Source organism: Ramularia collo-cygni (assembly GCF_900074925.1).
Source record: "Ramularia collo-cygni strain URUG2 genome assembly, contig: RCC_scaffold01, whole genome shotgun sequence".
Classification (NCBI taxonomy): Eukaryota; Fungi; Ascomycota; class Dothideomycetes; order Mycosphaerellales; family Mycosphaerellaceae; genus Ramularia; species Ramularia collo-cygni.
The window spans coordinates 2548051-2566126 of record NW_019716255.1 but is presented as its reverse complement, the minus strand read 5'-3'; the positions used below and the strand labels follow the sequence as shown (position 1 = coordinate 2566126).

Here is an 18076-nt window from a genome sequence, read left to right as displayed (position 1 = left end):
TGACACGCCATGGTCACATCGCCAACTGTAGTGTAGGTAGGTAACAGCAATCCGATCGTTGGATATTCTTGACATGGGGATTCTTCCATTGTTCGCGTCTACAATTTTGCCGAGTCCGTGGGGAGGTCGGGGAAGACAATTCGACGATCAAGACGWGCGCACTCCTTCCACGCTCGTCGACGGAGGCACTCGGCCAAGGCTTCGTCTCTTCTCGCCAACCAACGCTTGGTCACTTCCACCGCAACCTCATCACCATCACGCGCCGCATCCGCCACGAGCAAAGTCGTGATGACCGTCCAATTCACCCGGTCTAGTAGTTCCCTTCCACGATACAGCAGCTCCGAGGCGTCTTTCTCTCGTACGAGGTCTTTAATAATCTTCACCTCCGCAGAGACCGTCCGTACATCAAGACCCAGACGATCGACGGCCTTGGTAGTGATCAAACTGTCTGTCCAGCCCTGCAGGGCTTCTAGTGATTTGGCCCCGCCATGTCCCTTCACCACGCGCACTAAATCAGCGGCCAGTACATCGGTGGTGCCTTCCCAAATTGGAAGCACATTCGCATCTCTCAACACCTTTGCCATGTTGAGCTCAATGTCTTCATTCTCGAGATACCCTACGCCGCCCAAGCTCTCCATACAGAATCGCACTCCGTCAACCGCAGCTAGTGCAGTCATCGCTTTAGCCACGGGCGTGAGCAGTCGCAGCAGATGAGGCGTCCAGGCAGAGGAGGCCACGAGCGGAAGGGAATGCGTGATTGGCTCATCCTTTTCGCTAATGCCCAGTAGGTAGGCCACAAAGTAGGCCATCATGTTATGTCCCCGATATTCGACATGTTGATGCGCCAGTCCTCGAACATGTGCCGGGACATCCATCAGCAATCGGCCCCCGAGAGCGCGACGGACTCGCGCGAACGCCCGGGAAATGCCCAGTCCACGACCGAGGGCACTGACAGACCCGATGGCGTTGTACAGTCGGGTGACGTTCAGCACAGGGCTGATCTCTTTGGTGCCGAAGCCCTCTTTGCCTATCATGTAAGCTCGCATGCCTTTCAACTCCAGTTCGGCGGTGGGGAGAGGTTTGGTCCCCATCTTATTCTTCAATCTTTGCGGAAAGACGCCATTGAATTGTGTGCCTGTGCCGGAATCTACATGCCGCCGAACTGGCGCAAAGAAGAGACTCACACGGTCCGTGGCATCGGTTTTGGCGAGGAATACGGCCATGTTCGCATCGGTGGCGCTGGAGAACCACTTGAAACCATCAACAGACCACGGTCCTAGAGGGCTGCCATCGGTCGCCAGAGCCTGTGTCCCTCCTTGAACATCGGCTTTGGACAACAATTTAGCGCGAGTCTCAGTCCCACTCACATCGGAACCTCCTGCGCGTTCAGTCATCCACTGGCCACTGGTCCATGCTCGAGAAGGATCTCGGCTCGTCAACCTCTCATATGCATTTTCCATGGCAGATTGAGCTRGCCCATCTAGCGGTGTCTGTGGATCGCGCAGAAGCGATCTGATCAACTTTGCAGCTCCGTCTTGCATAGCGGCAGGACAAGTCACAGTGCTCGAACTCCCACCGAAGATGTGTATCTTGGCGAACTGCACCAGACGAGAATGAATGCCATGCTCGTTCTCATACCCAGCCGCCACGATGCCCTCTCGCAGAGCAAAGTCCTGCGTTTGCCGCCATCCCTCACTCGTTACAAGTTCATTCCGCGGCGAGCCGAAGGAATCGCGGAGAACCAATGTAGGCGGATGACTCTCGGCTGACTGTAACCAGGAGAGCATCCGTGGTGAGAGGACCTCATCGCTGAAGTGTGATAGCGGCCCGGCGATTGCTTGGTTAGTAGTGGCGGGAAGGAAGAAATCAAGGGTGCGTCGGAATGAGGAGTCTTCTTGGAATTGATTTTGTAAGACTGGTTTGGTTTGGAAGAAGCCAGATGAGGCACTTGATGGCATGGAAGTTACCTTTGACATTGTGTACGATTGATTCTTTCAATACATAGGTCGACGGAGTTGAGAGAACGTTTGACTTGTATTGATATTATTCCATCTGTCCTCGGTCCTCACGACGTGCCTTTAACCTAAGTTCGCCTCGGTTCGACATCCCAGCCAAAGCTTTCGTGGCGGCACTCTCTACCTTTTTACAGTCTTGACACTCCCGCCTCCCTCGTCTCCCATCCTTTTTGCACGCAAGTCTGACATTCSAAGCATTTCATTGTGGGCCTCCGCTGGACTTGACTCAGTTGACTGTCGACAACAACAACACTATAGAATCCCCTGGATGGACATTGTCAAGCGACATGGCTCACGGCTAATAGCACTCATTCGTACTGGCACAGCGAGGAATCAATAATCACACAGGACCCTGAGGTCACTGCCCACGGAAGCTGATGCCGCGGTGATGCGCAGCGACACTATTACTACTGTAGGGATTTCCGTTTCATTCATACAACAATTACAAGGCTTTCACGTACAACGACAATCGCAACAGACCTATGATTCTCGGATGTCTCGGATTCCCCGGAATCCGCGGATCGCGGATTGGACATGCTATCCCTAGGGCGGTCTTTGACTCTTTGTTGGTTAAGCGACAATCCACGCAGGGTCTTGATTATTCCTGGTAACACAACATCTCTCTGCATCGGAGGCTGTTCAGCCACTTCGAGGCCTCTCGGGGATATCCAAGCGCCTTTGCGTTGGCAGCGAATCAACCCTCACGCGATGATAGCGAAAGTGGGTCTTGAGCTATGCGAGAACAACATCCGATGCAAAGAGGCGCTGCGCTGCGCTGTAGCTGTAGCTGAACCTCCATATCTCGCTTGCAGACCTCGGACATGGAATGAGGGCTGACGTGCCTCGCAGTCCTGGGATGATGCCCCAATACCACGTGGATATGCACATTGTTATATATGCACCTGTCCCTGATCTCTCTWCGGCCTCCCATTGTATCTGACCTTCAACCGGTATTTCTCTCATCTATCTCAGCCATGAAGACGATCGCTTTCTCTCTTCTGCTCACCTTACTCGTCACAACAGCTTCCAGTCATGACGACGCACTTGTCGACGTTGCCATAGTTGGTGCTGGTCTCTCAGGTCTTGCCGCTGCTAAAGCCCTGCAAGACGCAGGAAAGACGTTCACTATACTCGAAGCCCGAGAGCGTGTCGGCGGAAGAGTTCAGAACCAGGACTTAAGTAATGGTGGAGTAACGGAGCTCGGTGCAGCGTTTGTGGGTCCAACGCAGGATTACGTTCTCGATTTAGCAGCTTCTCTCGGCCTGAAGGTTTTCTCAGAGTACAACGAGGGCAACAATGTCGCCTTCCTGGACCAACAGAACCTGACATACTCCACCGAGTCTCCCGTGCCCCCGATCGATGATGTCTCGATTCAGCAGCTGCTCTCAGCAATCACATTCATCGACACCGCAGCCTCCGCCATCGATGTCAATCATCCGTGGTCCCACCCCAACGCTTCGGCATGGGACTCTATAAATTTTGCAACCTGGATGGAGCAGCAAAATTTGACCACTACTCTCTGCGCACTCTTCGACATTTCCATCCCGGCCATCTTCTCTCTCGAATCTACAGAGTTATCCCTCTTCTACGCTCTCTCCTACGTCGCGGCTGCTGGCAACGCAACCCTGCCCGGCTCGTTCCTCCGTCTGATCAGCGTCGCCGGCGGCGCACAAGAATCTCGCATCGTTGGAGGAACAGGCCTTCTCGCAACCGGGCTCGCCGACCAAATTGGCCACGACAAGATCCAGCTCAACTCTCCCGTCCGATCCATCATTCAACATCCCTCAGGCATCTACTCGGTCTGCGGGACAGGCTCCACCGTGAATGCGAAACAAGTCATCATCGCCATGTCCCCACCGCTAGCTTCCCGCATCTTCTATGATCCTCCCCTCCCCGCAATGAGAGATCAGCTCACCCAACGCATGTTCATGGGCTCCCTGGGCAAAGCAATTGCCATCTACTCCACGCCCTTCTGGCGAGAAGCCAACGTTTCCGGGCAAGCAATCTCCGATTCCGGTACGGTCCGCACCACCTACGACGTCTCACCCGAAGACGGCAGTTACGGTGCAATCCTCGGGTTCATCGAAGCCGATCGCGCACGAGCCGTAGAAGAACTCACAGACGCGGAGATAGCAGCTCTAGTCACAGAAGACTATGTGAAATACTTTGGTCCGCAAGCCGCCAATGTTTCCGAATGGGCCATCAAACGATGGGATCATGAAGTCTATTCGAGGGGCGGACCCGTGGCTCTCGCAGGCATCGGGACACTTTCGAGGTTTGGGCCTGCGCTGAGGGAGAAGTCCGGTGGGATTCATTGGGCGGGCACCGAGGCCAGTGAGTACTGGATTGGGTTTATGGATGGAGCGCTGAGGGCTGGGGAGAGGGCGGCGAAGGAGATTATTAGCGGGTAGGGAGGGCTTTGATGCATTCAGAGGTGATTCGAGGGTGAATTATACCAGCTGTAGGTTGAAGAAGAGGACAGCAAAATCAAGCAGTTGAGAACTTCAATGAGTACTAGCATTGACCAACTTCCTCTCTGCTGCCCGGCTTACAGCCTGTTTCAACAGACCCAACTAAAGGAACGAAAGGGTCTTTCTCGACCTTTTCCATCGGCTCAATAAGCTCATCGACATCCCAGCGCCCACCGAAATCTTCCATGCAAGGAAGCTAGCCAGACTGTGACATGACCAGAGAGTCGAATATCTTTCCACTCAAAGCCAGTGCCCACTGMCTTTACCCCAGCGGTATGGAATACTCCCGGATGAATATTGAAAATCCGTACACCATTCTTTTGCGGGGTGTCTTCCATCGCCAAATGCTAGGTAGACAATATTTGCAAAAAGCGGCTTTAGTAGGCCCACCATATCCTGATAAACCCGGAACCGCAGAATTACGAAACAACCGAGGAAAACTGTCGAGGATTGTCCTMTTGCTTTGGGACTGTGGTGCTGGTAGCGCGAGGTATTCCTTGGGCCGTGTGCAAAAAGAGCAAACACGTTGGTGGTTTGGAAGCTTCTCTCATACCTAGTCGATCATGAGGAATCTTGCTGCTCGGTAGAATCTGGTGTGAGGCAACAGCGTTGAGGACTAGAATTTCGACATCGCTGATACTGCGCATCAGGATCAAGGGATGCATTGGACTAGATACGGTCGCAGGTCTTTGAATGGTAGGTCCGGGCCGGACGGGGGAGCGTTTCGAAGAAACTCATATTGATGAATGCTTGGATGATCTGGAATGAGGGTGCGTGCTTGTATTTGATGAGGCGTTAGGAGGGAAGGTGGATCGGCTTGCATGCGGTTGGAGTGATGAGCTTGTATGAGCTTTCAAATTCTGGACTTAAAATGAGCTTTCTACACAGCTCGTTGACTATAGAGTAGTATCTCCTGTATACCGAAATATTTCAAAGCAACTTAGGAGGCTTTTAGAGTAGGCCTGCTTGAATGTGACCCCGACATTGTAGGTCTGAAGACGGAACCATATTGCTGCAAAACCAGAGTAAAGAGCATTGAGAGTAAAGACGTGAAACGCGCTAGAGACAACGCCGAATGTAAGCATATAGCAATTTCTTCCTAACTTGTTCGCGGGATGTGTTTCTTACTAATTTTTTTAATAGGTACCTTCCCTGGGGAAAACGCGGCTGGGAATTATGCAAAGTGCACTGCGGGATTCGTGCAAAAGTTACCTGTGTGCTGTGAAGCCGTGAGTATTCCATTCCACCTTCGATTCTTACTTCCCCCATTTAGAAGAAAAAGCTTCAAAAAAAAAAAAGTCTGACTGACCCTATGCAATTAGTTTGTCGGAGGTCTTGCTTTTTGCACTGAACCATCAACAGAGCTGAGATAGGGGCTGGAGTTTCTCTACCCTGAGTATGACGGTTAGCACAGCAGAAAACAGACGCACTTACCATGGCCTTTTACTCTGCGTTCTCCACTCTTGTGGGCGGGCGCTTGTAGGCGTGGTCATGGCCCCGGTACAACAGTCACTGCACGTAGGACCAAGGTCCTTTTTACACTTCTAGAAATGACGGGAACATTCACTCACTTAGGAATATTGTAATTATGAGAGTTTCTAGCAACACATGACTGGCTGTGTATAATAAATAATAGCCGTCCATTCACTCACTTAGCTAGCAATTACAAACTTCATTTCGCTTCAAAAATCTCGTAATGACTGTCCTTGGGAGCAAATGTAGTGTGTGATATATACCGCTGACTCCTACGCATCCAATGTAKCCACATTCGAGCCCATATATATGTAAGCGTTCTTCACTTGGACGAGATGATATTTCCTCAGTTTCTGTTCGAGTTGTATAGCAAATTTGTAAAGCTATCCTTGTCCTTATCATTTCTAATGTCATACAAGACAACAACGCCCCTTTCCCTTCCCGTCAATCCACATCCGCTTCCCGCATCGTGTATATACAGCCCCTTGTTTACATATATTTGCAAAGTAACTGACTACTTTCGGTCCACCGCGTGAATGCTAATCGTGAGAGGATACTTCTGTCGCAGCTCAGACCGCCGATAGACGATTCACGCAGCCAATCTAGCGTATTAGCAGCGCCCGAGCCTCGCAACGTTGACCAGAATCCTGCGCCATCACATAACTTCACGCCACTGCAAGGTGATGACAGCGTTGAAATTCGTCCCGCGAGGAATTATGGCACAGGCCAAATCCCGACCTCTCGATCTCCAGCGCAATGTCAAGCACAGCCTTCTGCTCTCCCACCATCGGCTTCGTTTCAATCGCATGAGATGAGCCCTGACCTTGGTACATTAAGTACGCCACAAGAGACTGGTGTGCTTACGGATGATTGGTTCAACAAGCTTGGCGATATTCTCGGCAACGACATGAATTCATTGAATAATGGACACAAGTGGTCAAGTAGTGCACCACTTGCTAGGGGGCCAGCCGACCTACACTGTTCCCAACTATCTCGATCAATACTCCCACATAAACAGCGATATGTAAGCGAATGGGTAAGATGTTCACCAGTCCTCGTTTCAGCAGCGTCCTTCAAATCCGTCGAATGAGCTCGGGCAGGATTATTCCAGATCTGCCTCCATAGTTGAGCAGCGTCACATTGAGGAGCAAAATGGAACCCTCTTCACGCAACGCACTATCCCAGTTCGTCCTGCAGCACCGAATGAAGCACAAATTACGATTTAGCAGCAGCCGGACATTTGTTGGCAACGGCTTACAACCTCCACTTGATCAACCTCCAGTTGAACCTCCTCCATTGCCACCGCCACATAAGGACTAACAAGACGGGCACAATAATTGACAGTCCTAGCTTTGGAATTGCTGCCAACCTCTCTCTTGACCACGACACCATAATCTATCTACACACCGAAAACAGTACTCTTGCCACGGAGAACGAGAAACTCCGTACCTACGGCTGAAATGTAGTTGAGGTGAATAAAAGCCGTGGGGCTCTTGACGTATTCGTGCTGAGTTGTATGGACTGCAATCTTCGCTACGTTGAGGCTTTATGTTGTAGGCGGTACTGTATTGCAGTCAAACCACCCGTTGAGCGAAGGTGAGGATCATTCCAAAAACAGGTGTTTCATCAAAGCAACGCTACTGCCCATCCACCTTTGGTCTAATCATACCATCAGCCTCGGCACCAGTTTTGACATCTTCCCAAGCAGGCCACGGAATCTGAAAGGCATCTGTGATCCTCCCGTAGGATATTCCCTGCAGACGCCCAATGGGCTTCGACTTGGCCGGATCAATGTACTTTCTCTCCTCATCCACGACGTCTTCCCGCACCCAGAACCGGGTGCCTTCAAGGATAGTAATGACATTCGCGACCAAGCCCGGCTTGCTTCGACTCATAATCTCATGTACTCCTACAAGCTTACACTCGACCGCGAACACAGCCTCTTTAATGCGACTCGCTTTGACGTCTGTACATGGTGCAGGCGTCAAGCCTGATAGAGCCCATTCGGAGATACCATAGGGTGTTGCCATTGCAGCTGCATTGGAGGCTTCGAGGATGTCCTCGGTGAGCATGTTGATTACGCACTCGCCAGTCTCCTTGATATTGATCAGACTGTCCTTTGCCGCGGTCGAGCCAACAGCGTGGCCCACGACGAATGTTGGCGGATCATGACTCATGGCTTGGAAGAAGGAGTATGGAGCGAGATTGGTGGTGCTTCCATCTTTGGACACTGTGCTCACGACTGCTGTCGGCCGAGGGATCACAGCTGAGGTGATGAGTCGATAGTTGAGGGCGGGATCGCGACCTTCTTCGTGGGGATCTATCGAGATCTGGTTGGTCCGGGCTAGGTCATCTTTGTTGTTTGCACCATCCCCGAGCTTCCAATCTGGCTTCTTGGTTTTGGTCCAGAGGAAAGGAGTCGATTCATTCCAATCCGGGCGGCTGTCTTCGGTAGCTTTGAAATCTCGCGGATTGCGTGCATTCTTATCCACTTGGCCGATGCCTTGGGCTGACTTTAAGGGGTCTGCCATGTGATCTTGTAAAGATATGTGATTTCGTGTTTTCCTAAAGGCGCAATTAATTGTTCTTAAGAATGATGAATGATGCGATAATCCCATCGTGATATAGCCGATGTACTAGTTCATGTATCCGAAGTTCCGAACCGAAAGCCCCTATCCTAATTAGGGATAAGGTAGGCCTATATTACTACTACTTAGTTAAACACACTATATACTAAAATAGGCCCTATTTAATAAGGTAATACGCGCTATTTAAGAAGACTTAGCAAAAACGGCGCTCTTATTAAATAAGGCCGTATTTATTATATAAGGCCGCTTTTATTAATAGTTAAGTGTTTAGTTAAGTTAATTAATATAGTATAGGTAAAACTACTAGGATTTAGCTCTCTAGCCCTACGGAGTAATTACTTTATAATAACACGATATATTTATATATAGATTAACGAGTAGCTTATCTTAATGCTATTTAGAGCGTATATAATAGGATATTACTACTAAAGAACCGAGTAAGGTATTATAACCTCTAAGTACTAGTAATCTAGCTAAAAAACAGTATATAGTTTAGTATACCTACGAATATCTCTTACTTACGAAAACGACTCGTACGGTTCTTAGAAAGCTTAAAAACGTACTCTCTAGTAAAATGCCGTAGGCTAATAAGAGGCTAGAGAACTCCTTTAGTTTTCTAGCTAGCGTAGCTCTTACTAGCGTAGATAGAACGGCTAAAGAGCGCCTTCGCTACCTTACGGCCCTATATTATCTTCGTTAAGCTCTTACCTCTTACTACTATCTTAGTAGCGGAGCGGAGCTCTATAAGCTTCTTAGTAGGCCGCTTAGTACGCTAAGGCCGTAATTAAGTTAGTATAGTATCGTTATCGCTACCCTCGTTACTACTTACGAAGAGTAGCGTATCCGTATTAATATCTATATTACCGCCTCTATCTATATTACCGCCGCTATTCGTAACTACTACTACTACCGCTACCGCTACCTCTTAAGTTATAATTTGCCGTACGTAGCCTTCGAGGCGTTTACGTTCCTATAGCGTAATAGCCTTATCGTTTTCGTAGAGGCTCTTATCGCCTATCGTGGTATTATCGTTATCGTTATCGTAGAGGCTCTTATCGCCTATCGAGGTGTTTACTAGCTTATTAATGTCCGCTATAAGCTCGTTACTCGCTTCTTTATAAGGATAGCTATAATCGTTTATATTTATATATATACCGCCGTAACTATAGTAGAGCGCTAAGTAAGGCCGGTCTACTTTCTAATACGAATAGTAGCCGCTATTATAGCCCTTCTTATAGCCGTACTATATAGACTTTAAAAGAGGGATTTAAGCCTACTTACTCGCCGTAGTAGCTATTATAATCTCGGTATTAATGCCTTCTCTAAATATAGCGAAGTCTATATAATTAAAGTCTAGTTTAACGATATAGCGGATATAATACTAGTTCTTAATAATACCTTAAGGCGACTAGCCTTTATATATAAAGTAGCTCTTACCGCTCTTATTATTAAACAGCTCCTTAATTAGCTATACGTTAACTACGCGCGGAGATAGTCCGCCCTTTACGCGGTATTACTTAGGGATTATAAAGCCTATAATGTCGCTAATATTAAAGGTGCGTAGCTTTATACCCTTCTCGTACTAGTAGTCCGCCTTCGCGTTAGCGGAGTGCTAATTAGTAGAGATTACGCTATCTAAAATACGGCGGTTATCGTTAATTTAGATAGCGATACTAGTACTATTAATATATTAAGTAGTACGAGCGTACTTCTCGAGATACGGCGTACTATTAAAGGCGCCTTACGTATACTACTTTCGAATACGCTCTACTATATTAGTAGCGCTCTAAGAACTCGAAATAGCGTAATTATCTTACTAATCCGGCGTATCTCCTATAAAGGTAATATTATAAGGATCTATAACCTTAGTAACTTCGGTAGTAGTAACGCTACTAGTACGGCTACTATTCTCCTTATAAGGCTCTAGTAACTCGTCTATTATCCGGAGGTCCGTATTTTCGAAGATAACGTCTACGTCCTTATTGTAAAAGTAGAGCTAAGTAAGCGTGTTAGAAAATATAGGTTCGATAATTAGATTACGGTTAAAGAACGCCTTAAAGGGCGTTATCTTAATAGCCTCGTACTACGTATTATTAAGTATTCTATAGGTCTTTTAAGCGGCTACTACCTATCTACTATCGCTACGTTATAGCTATATTACGAGGATCCGCCTTTTAATTACGCTATTAGCCTTCTTAACGAGCCCTTAGCTCTAAGGATAGTATAGCGTACCGTATATAACGCGACGGCTAAGCCTCTATAGTAACGCTATAACTAAGCCTTTAAATTGAGTGCCGTTATCTATCTACTAGAGGCTAGCCTTACCGACGAAGTTCTCGAAGTCGTAAAGGTAATAGGCAACTTCGTTAGCTTCTTTACCTATAAGAGCGTATATACGAGCGAACTTCGTCTTATAATCCTTAATATATAGTAGGTATAGGTACGGACCGTCCGGATTATTACTAAAGTTAATAAGGTCGTACTATATACGCGAGAGCGTAGTTAGTATATCTAAGTATTATAGCGAAGCCGTTTTTTAATAGCTAGTTTAGTCTTTAGAAGTATATAGATACGATATAGGCTTAAAGCTACCTTAATCTCCTTCTTAATAATACTAGTAAAGCGCTTATTAACGAGCGCTTAAATAGGGCTACGGCGTACGTATATAAGCTAGTAATGCTCGTGCGTAAGGATATCGAATATCTTATACTCTTAAATAACCTAGCGTTCTATAAGCGTAGCCTTCTTCTTATCTACTAGTATAATAAGTCGCTTACGCTCTATATAGTAAAAGAACCGCTTTAGAGCCTAAGTACGCTTATTATACTCGGCTCTTATAAGCGTACGAAATCTATACCTCTAGAGCGAATTCTTATCGAGTATAACCTAATTAATAATACKGTAGTACTATTCTCGGTTAAAGCGCTACTTTATAGTCTCTTACGTATTACGGAGGTATTACTCGAAGGCCGTATATATTCTCGAAGGGAATAGATCGGTATTAGCGTAGGCGCTATTCGGATTAAGCGAAGGAATAACTAGTAGTAGCGGACGCGCCGGAGTCGAGCGATTAAGCTAGAGGGCGTATTATTACGAGTTTAGCGATAGCCGTCTATTACTAGTAGTAGTATTAATAGTATTAGTAATACGAGATAATAAAATTAAAGATAAAGAATGCTATCCGTACGAGCGTCGCTAATTAGAAGAAGGGATTAGCATTACCGGTATATTACCGCTAATAACGATAATATAGTAAGTTAATAAGATATAATACTTATCTTACTATATATTATAGTACTAAGTAGTCCCTTAAAAATAAGCCTATACCGGGTATAGAGCGACTAGTAATATAGAAGTTATACGTAATCTAGTAAATATTACGAAAATTCGAAAGCCTACTAGCTTTTCGGCTACCGAACTAACTAGTAATAAATATATATTATAAAATAGACACTATATAGTAAAACAAGGCCTATTTAATAAGGGAACAATAACTTATTAATTAACCGTTATTTAACTAAAGAGCGCTTACGAATAAGGCCGGTTTTATTAAATAAGAGGTTTAATAAACGGCCGGCAACATTAGCTACATTACGAGAAGCAAAGGTCGGGTGTCTTATACAACTACTAACATACCCCCACGGACGCTGCCGTTATTACCTCTAACGTAGCGCGGTAAGGAAGGTACTATACTATGGTTACGTAGTAGGTACGGTAGGTATGCTTCCTCCCCTCCTTCCTCCCTACCGGCAATGTACGTAAGGTAGCCACAGGCGCGTCAAGTGCCACTTCCACGCTTCTCCTCGCTCGAGTCTTGCTTCCCATGAAAGCATGTGCACTGTGCATCTGCACGGCAGTTGGCGCTAGATGGGTGTGGATCGGCCTCCCGAAAGCCAGTCCCAGTCCCAGTGCCAGCTAAGGTTCTTGTTTGACTTTGAAGCTTGTCGTCGACCATCTCCGTCTCGTGACGAGGTGACGGTACGCTGCTTCTGGGCAGAGCTCCCCGGACCCCGCGTGAAACCAGCCGACCACTAAAACCATGCCGCCGCCTTGTTTTGCCAACCTTTGGGCCCAATATCCCCTTCAGGCTTCAGATCACGTAGCCTTGTCGATGCTGTGATGGTTCATCACCGCCTACATTACATTCCTAGCTATTTCATCCTCGATTGGTCTGGACGAGACGATTTGGATCAGTCATTCATTCAYCCTGCATGGAAGCGCTAGTCCGCACCTACCCCGAAGCATCGCAGTGACAGACGGTCAAACAACGTATGACACGCCGATCACAGAATGACACAGATGTGCTGCTTTCAGCCTTTGACCGCTCATCCTCCAGCTGTCTCGGAAGTTGGAACTCACCTCACCATCAGATCTGCATAACTTAGTGAAGACCCATCGCACTTGATGTTGGCCCAACGACAAAGCACCGTGCAAGCCGTGAAAGCCATCCATGGATGCAGGTGGTATCAATCTTGCTCTACCTGAGTCACTAGYACTCACCATGAGTGACCGCGGAGACAAAGACAGAGACTCCGACCACGGCCCGTAACTATATCGCAACACGCACTTCCCTGCTGACTGACTTTGTTGAATGCAATCCATGTCGACTGATTCTATAATGTCTCAACTGAGTGAGACTCTCAAACAACAACAATGACCGGTTGACTGCTCTTCACAGCCGAGGAATCGACGACATGTGGATGTACGACATCACCAACGGCGGCAGTAAAGGTGCTTCAAAGCATCTGCCACCCCTCGACAATCCCTTTTCGCCTTCACTCCTCCGACAAAAGGCAGTACACTCTTGGAATGAGAAGGGTGCGGGCCATGCCAATCACAACTTGCAATCCATCACTGACCCTCCAAAGTATCCGGCAAGTACTCACTGCTCAAAACCCTCCTCAACTGCTTGTTCTGGCCCTTTCTTGCCGCGATACCAGGTCGCCTCCTCCTGGTGCTCTTCAGATATGCCCAGCCAATTCTTATGTCGGTTGCCATCAGATATGCCAGTCGCGATACATCCACCGATACGCTGGCATTCTCTGCCACTTCCATTGTCATTGCTACCGCTGTCATATACGCTGGTATTGCTGTAAGCGAGCTCGTTTTCAAAATCTGCTGCCTCTTTTTCTCTCTAATCACTCGCACAGTTGTCGGAGTTGTCTTATCGATATCGATCAGACTGCTTCAAAGTGATGGCCAGGAGCTGTCTGATAGGACTGATCCACGACAAGGCTTTGAATGCATCTCCCATGACTKGTCAATCGAATCACGGACGTGCCATTACCCTCATGAGCTCCGATGTCGAGACTCTTCTCGGCACCGCTGTAATGTTCCATGACACTTGGGCCCATCTGTTAGAGATGTCAATCGGCATGGCTCTTCTTGCTCGAAACATTGGCTGGGTAAGCCCCATCTTATTCATCATCATCTTTGGTAAGTTTGGAGTCCATTTCAATGTTACATCGTAGTATGCTGAGACGTCTACGGCCTGCTCTCGAGTGAGTCGAWACGTTGCAATGCAAATCAAGCCTAGACAAATGGCATGGAGCATTGCAACGCAGAAGAGGTTGGCTTTGACGAGCACTCTACTCAACACCATGAAAGGCATCAGAATGGCTGGTGTCTCTGCCCCTTTCAAAGACCATCTATCAGCACTTCGTTGCATCGAGCTCGACGCGGCCAAGCAGATTCGTTGGGTCCGTGTAGCCGCCAACGCAAGTGGTATGTGGGACTAAGTCCACCTTCACCAACACATCTGACCCTCTAAAGCAAACGCCCTCGGCCTTTTCTCCCCAGCCATTGTACTGGCYATCTTCTCGCTGCTGGCACATTGTAGAGATCACAGTGTCCTCGACACAGAGACCGCTTTCACCACTGTCGCTATTCTGACCATGGTCACGCATCCTGCCAATATGTTGATGACCATAGCACCACTTGCAATCGCCTCTCTGGCCAGCTTCGAGCGAATCTAAGAGTACCTGCTTGAAGCTTCACATTCGGAACATCGCAAGGACATACGTGAGCTACAACACCTGATCGACCAACCAGTAATTGCGCTTCGGAATGTTACTATCAGCTTTAACCCCAGCTCACGTCCTGTGATCGAAAACATCAGCTTTGACATGGCTCGAGGATCCTTCGTTGCTTGTCTTGGACCCGTCGGCGTTGGGAAGACATCACTTATACGAGCCATCGCTGGTGATCTGGAATGCTCGAACGGCTCTATCTTCGTGGCCCGTTCTGGACCAACAGGTCTCGCTACTCAGATCCCATGGCTCCCAGCTGGAACTATCCGAGACGTCATCTGCGGTGATTTCGAAAAGGCCGATACGGTTTGGTACCGAACTGTCGTTCGTGCATGTTGCTTAGAGCCTGACTTCTCCTCACTGTCGGCTGGGGATCAGGCGCAGATAGGCAGTCGAGGGTCGAATCTTTCTGGAGGCCAGCGACAGCGTGTGGTACGTTCGAGCCTTTCGTTTGTCGATCGCGTGCAAGCTAAACAACCCACAGGCGCTCGCGCGTGCATTGTACTCTCATCCTCAAACTCTGCTTCTGGATGATCCCTTCAGTGCTCTAGACGTGGAGACATCCTCTCGGATCATGCAGAACTTGTTTGCTTCCGAGGGTCTGTGTAAGAAACAAGGCATGACTGTATTCTTGACAACTAGTTCAAGTGAGTTGCCTTCCGCTACGTTGATGCCTAATGACACATGGATGGGAGCTGATTATGTTACAGCTGCTCCTTGCCCCTTTATGGATCACATCATTGTGCTTGGCGAGTCTAAGATCAAAGCTCGCGGTACCTGGCAGGACGTAGCCCCTAAACTCGGCCAAATGCACGCTGGTTTTGTCGGCGACAACAAKCAGGAGTTCCACCAACCTGAACGTCACTCCGTCAACGACCCAGTCACGAACGAGATCCGCAAGATGCAAGACGCGGCTTCAGACCTCACGCAAGTACCCAAAAGCGACGGAGTCTATCGTAAGTCAGCACCACATATCTTCAATGTCGACTCACTCAATCTTCTCAGGCTATTACTTGAATGCTGTTGGTAATACCAACTTCGCCATTCTACAACTATGTACCGTCACATATGCTGTATTCGTCACTTTTCCGCAATACTGGTTGAAGCTATGGACAGAGTCTGACGGCCGCCACTCACTGTTCTATGTGCTGGGGTATCTCGGCTTTGCCCTCATGTCTTGGGTTGCAACGAGCTGTCAAACTTGGTGGGTCTTTTACTGAGTCGACGACGGTCCTTTGATCTATCCACTGATGTTTGCGTTTCAGGTCGGCTCTGATCAAAGTCGCTCCGAAATCTGGCGTGCGGCTTCATCAAGATCTGTTGGAAACTATCATGGGGTTGGTGGACTCTGGATTCCGTCGGTCTCGTAGATGTGTGCTGAATGTTTGTTTCATAGGGCGCGATTCTCCTACTTCTTCGATAAAGAGACAGGAGTCACACTCAATCGGTATTTACAACAGCTGATCCGTCATGAAGCTTCTAGTCATTTTACTGACGCTTCCGAAAGCTTCGGGCAGGACATTCAAGTCGTAGACCAACAGTTGCCAACTGGACTTTCGACACTCAGCACGCGTGGGTGTGAATCCTTGGACATTTGCCTGTATGGTGGACTGCTGACAAAACATGACAGAGGTGTTCAAGCTAGCAATACAGACAACGCTCCTAATCTATGTGAGCCCAGGCTTGTCATTCGCTCTACCTCTATTGATTGCAATCGCATACTTGATCCAGAAGTACTACCTCAAAGTCTCTCGTGTGCTTCAATTTCAAGATCTGCAATCCAGAGCACAAGTCTTCACATCTTTCATCGAAACGGTCAGTATTAGGGACAAACCACAGGCATGCTTCGAACATGACTGATATTTACTCGTAGATAGAGGGCGTTGCCACCATCCGTGCATTCAACTGGCAAGAAGCATACGCAGAGAAGAACATCCAGAGCTTGGATACTTCTCAGCGCCCATTCTACTTCCTGCTCAGCGCCCAACGATTTCTCAACGTCGTTCTCGACCTTTTGATCGCCGTCATCGCGGTGGTCGTTGTACTGCTCACCGTCGTCTTGGCAGATGGAAACCGTGGTGCTGAAATTGGAATTGCGTTGAATATGGTCATTGCTGCTAATGCTACTCTCATCCGGCTCATCTCGTCTTGGACGACGTTGGAGATTGCTATTGGGGCGGTGAGTAGGTTGAAAGAGGTACGGGATACTACTCCTCAAGAAGAGCTCCGAGAGGAGAGCGTTTGCCATGACTCCTCCTGGCCTGAGGAGAGCGTCTGCCACGACTCCTCCTGGCCTTCGAAAGGAGAGTTGGTGTTGAAGAATGTGCTGGTGGCTTACAAGTACGTATCTTCCTAACTTACAACTCCACCAAGTTGATTATAGTGTGGACTGACCAGGACAATAGTGAGCGGTCTACCGCCTTGCATGAAGTGAACCTTCACATCCGACCTGGACAGAAAGTCCTCATTTGCGGCCGGACTGGAAGGTATGCACACTCACTTCTCCTTCGAAGCGGTTTGTATGCGAACTGACGAGAGGATGGGCAATCGGTAGTGGGAAGAGCACGCTACTTCTTACACTTCTTCGACTCTTGGATGTGAACAAAGGCTCCATCTCCGTGGATGACATCGATATCTCTCGTGTTTCCCCCTCCACGATCCGGGAACAATGCTTCATCACAATTCTCCAGGACCCGTTCATCATTGCAGAAGCCAGCCTGCGCTTCAATCTCGATCCTTTCGAAATCCATGCCGACGAAGACATCATCGCGTGTCTGGAAGCGACGCAGCTATGGACTTCCGCCTTGTCGTATCAACATCATCAGGGAGAAGAAGATCAAGAGATTTCATCTAGAGTTCCAAAACTTAACAACCCTCTGAATTCTTTCCCACCTTTAACCCCCGGCCAATTACAACTCTTATCAATCGCGCGCGCCCTTCTTCGAACCAAACCCAAAAAGAGCAGCACTTCTACTGCTGCTGCTGTTGTCGAGCATCATCATCAAAGAAAAGAAATCTTATTACTAGATGAAGCGACATCTTCTCTCGATCCACCCACGGAAAATCTCGTCCATGATCTCGTACAGGAACATTTCACGGATCAAGGACATACCGGTCATTATGGTAAGTAGGTTAGCCGAGACACCCACCGCACATCCTAACCACCCCAAACAGACATCCCACCAAATCAACAGCCAGAAAGAAAGACGCGTCTTCGATAAGATCATAACTTTCGAACAAGGTCACTGAAGAACGGTGTCGTGTGTCGCAGGCATCTTTGTGCTTGTAGGACGCAGGTTGAAAAGGTGAAAACTGTTCTCGCGGCTCGCCACACTAGGTGGCTCGCGACGCTGGAGTGGACATTACTCAAAGGAAAATGTTAAGTGACCCTGTTTGATTTATCTTCTACCACCGGTCGCTATATATCTGTCAGATGCGAGTCCCACTCTAGCATGTTAGTCGAGAGCTTCCGTTCAATCTCCAAAACCAACTATGAGCTC

At 48.2% G+C, this 18076-nt stretch overlaps 5 protein-coding genes; 3 read left to right on the top strand and 2 right to left on the bottom strand.

Annotated features, from left to right (window-relative positions):
• Positions 1–98: 98 nt before the first annotated feature.
• RCC_00881 (related to acyl-CoA dehydrogenase) lies at positions 99–1976 on the bottom strand (the record flags this gene model as incomplete). The annotated part of the gene is made up of 1 exon (XM_023766085.1): positions 99–1976. The coding sequence occupies one exon, from the start codon at positions 1974–1976 to the stop codon at positions 99–101; it is 1878 nt and encodes a 625-aa protein (XP_023621853.1).
• A 1013-nt stretch (positions 1977–2989) lies between these two features.
• RCC_12029 (related to monoamine oxidase) lies at positions 2990–4426 on the top strand (the record flags this gene model as incomplete). The annotated part of the gene is made up of 1 exon (XM_023766084.1): positions 2990–4426. The coding sequence occupies one exon, from the start codon at positions 2990–2992 to the stop codon at positions 4424–4426; it is 1437 nt and encodes a 478-aa protein (XP_023621852.1).
• Positions 4427–7596: 3170 nt separating this feature from the next.
• RCC_00879 (related to conserved protein/domain typically associated with flavoprotein oxygenases, DIM6/NTAB family) lies at positions 7597–8490 on the bottom strand (the record flags this gene model as incomplete). The annotated part of the gene is made up of 1 exon (XM_023766083.1): positions 7597–8490. One exon carries the CDS (start codon positions 8488–8490, stop codon positions 7597–7599), a length of 894 nt encoding a protein of 297 aa, XP_023621851.1.
• A 4751-nt stretch (positions 8491–13241) lies between these two features.
• On the top strand, positions 13242–14018 carry RCC_00878 (uncharacterized protein; the record flags this gene model as incomplete). XM_023766082.1 has 3 exons in its annotated part: positions 13242–13365; positions 13416–13639; positions 13698–14018. The coding sequence occupies 3 exons, from the start codon at positions 13242–13244 to the stop codon at positions 14016–14018; spliced, it is 669 nt and encodes a 222-aa protein (XP_023621850.1).
• Positions 14019–14672: 654 nt separating this feature from the next.
• Positions 14673–17797, top strand: RCC_00877 (related to multidrug resistance protein; the record flags this gene model as incomplete). XM_023766081.1 has 12 exons in its annotated part: positions 14673–15008; positions 15061–15223; positions 15287–15532; positions 15582–15780; positions 15842–15913; positions 15973–16023; positions 16084–16148; positions 16207–16391; positions 16450–16916; positions 16982–17062; positions 17131–17699; positions 17751–17797. The coding sequence occupies 12 exons, from the start codon at positions 14673–14675 to the stop codon at positions 17795–17797; spliced, it is 2481 nt and encodes an 826-aa protein (XP_023621849.1).
• Between the last annotated feature and the right edge of the window lie 279 nt (positions 17798–18076).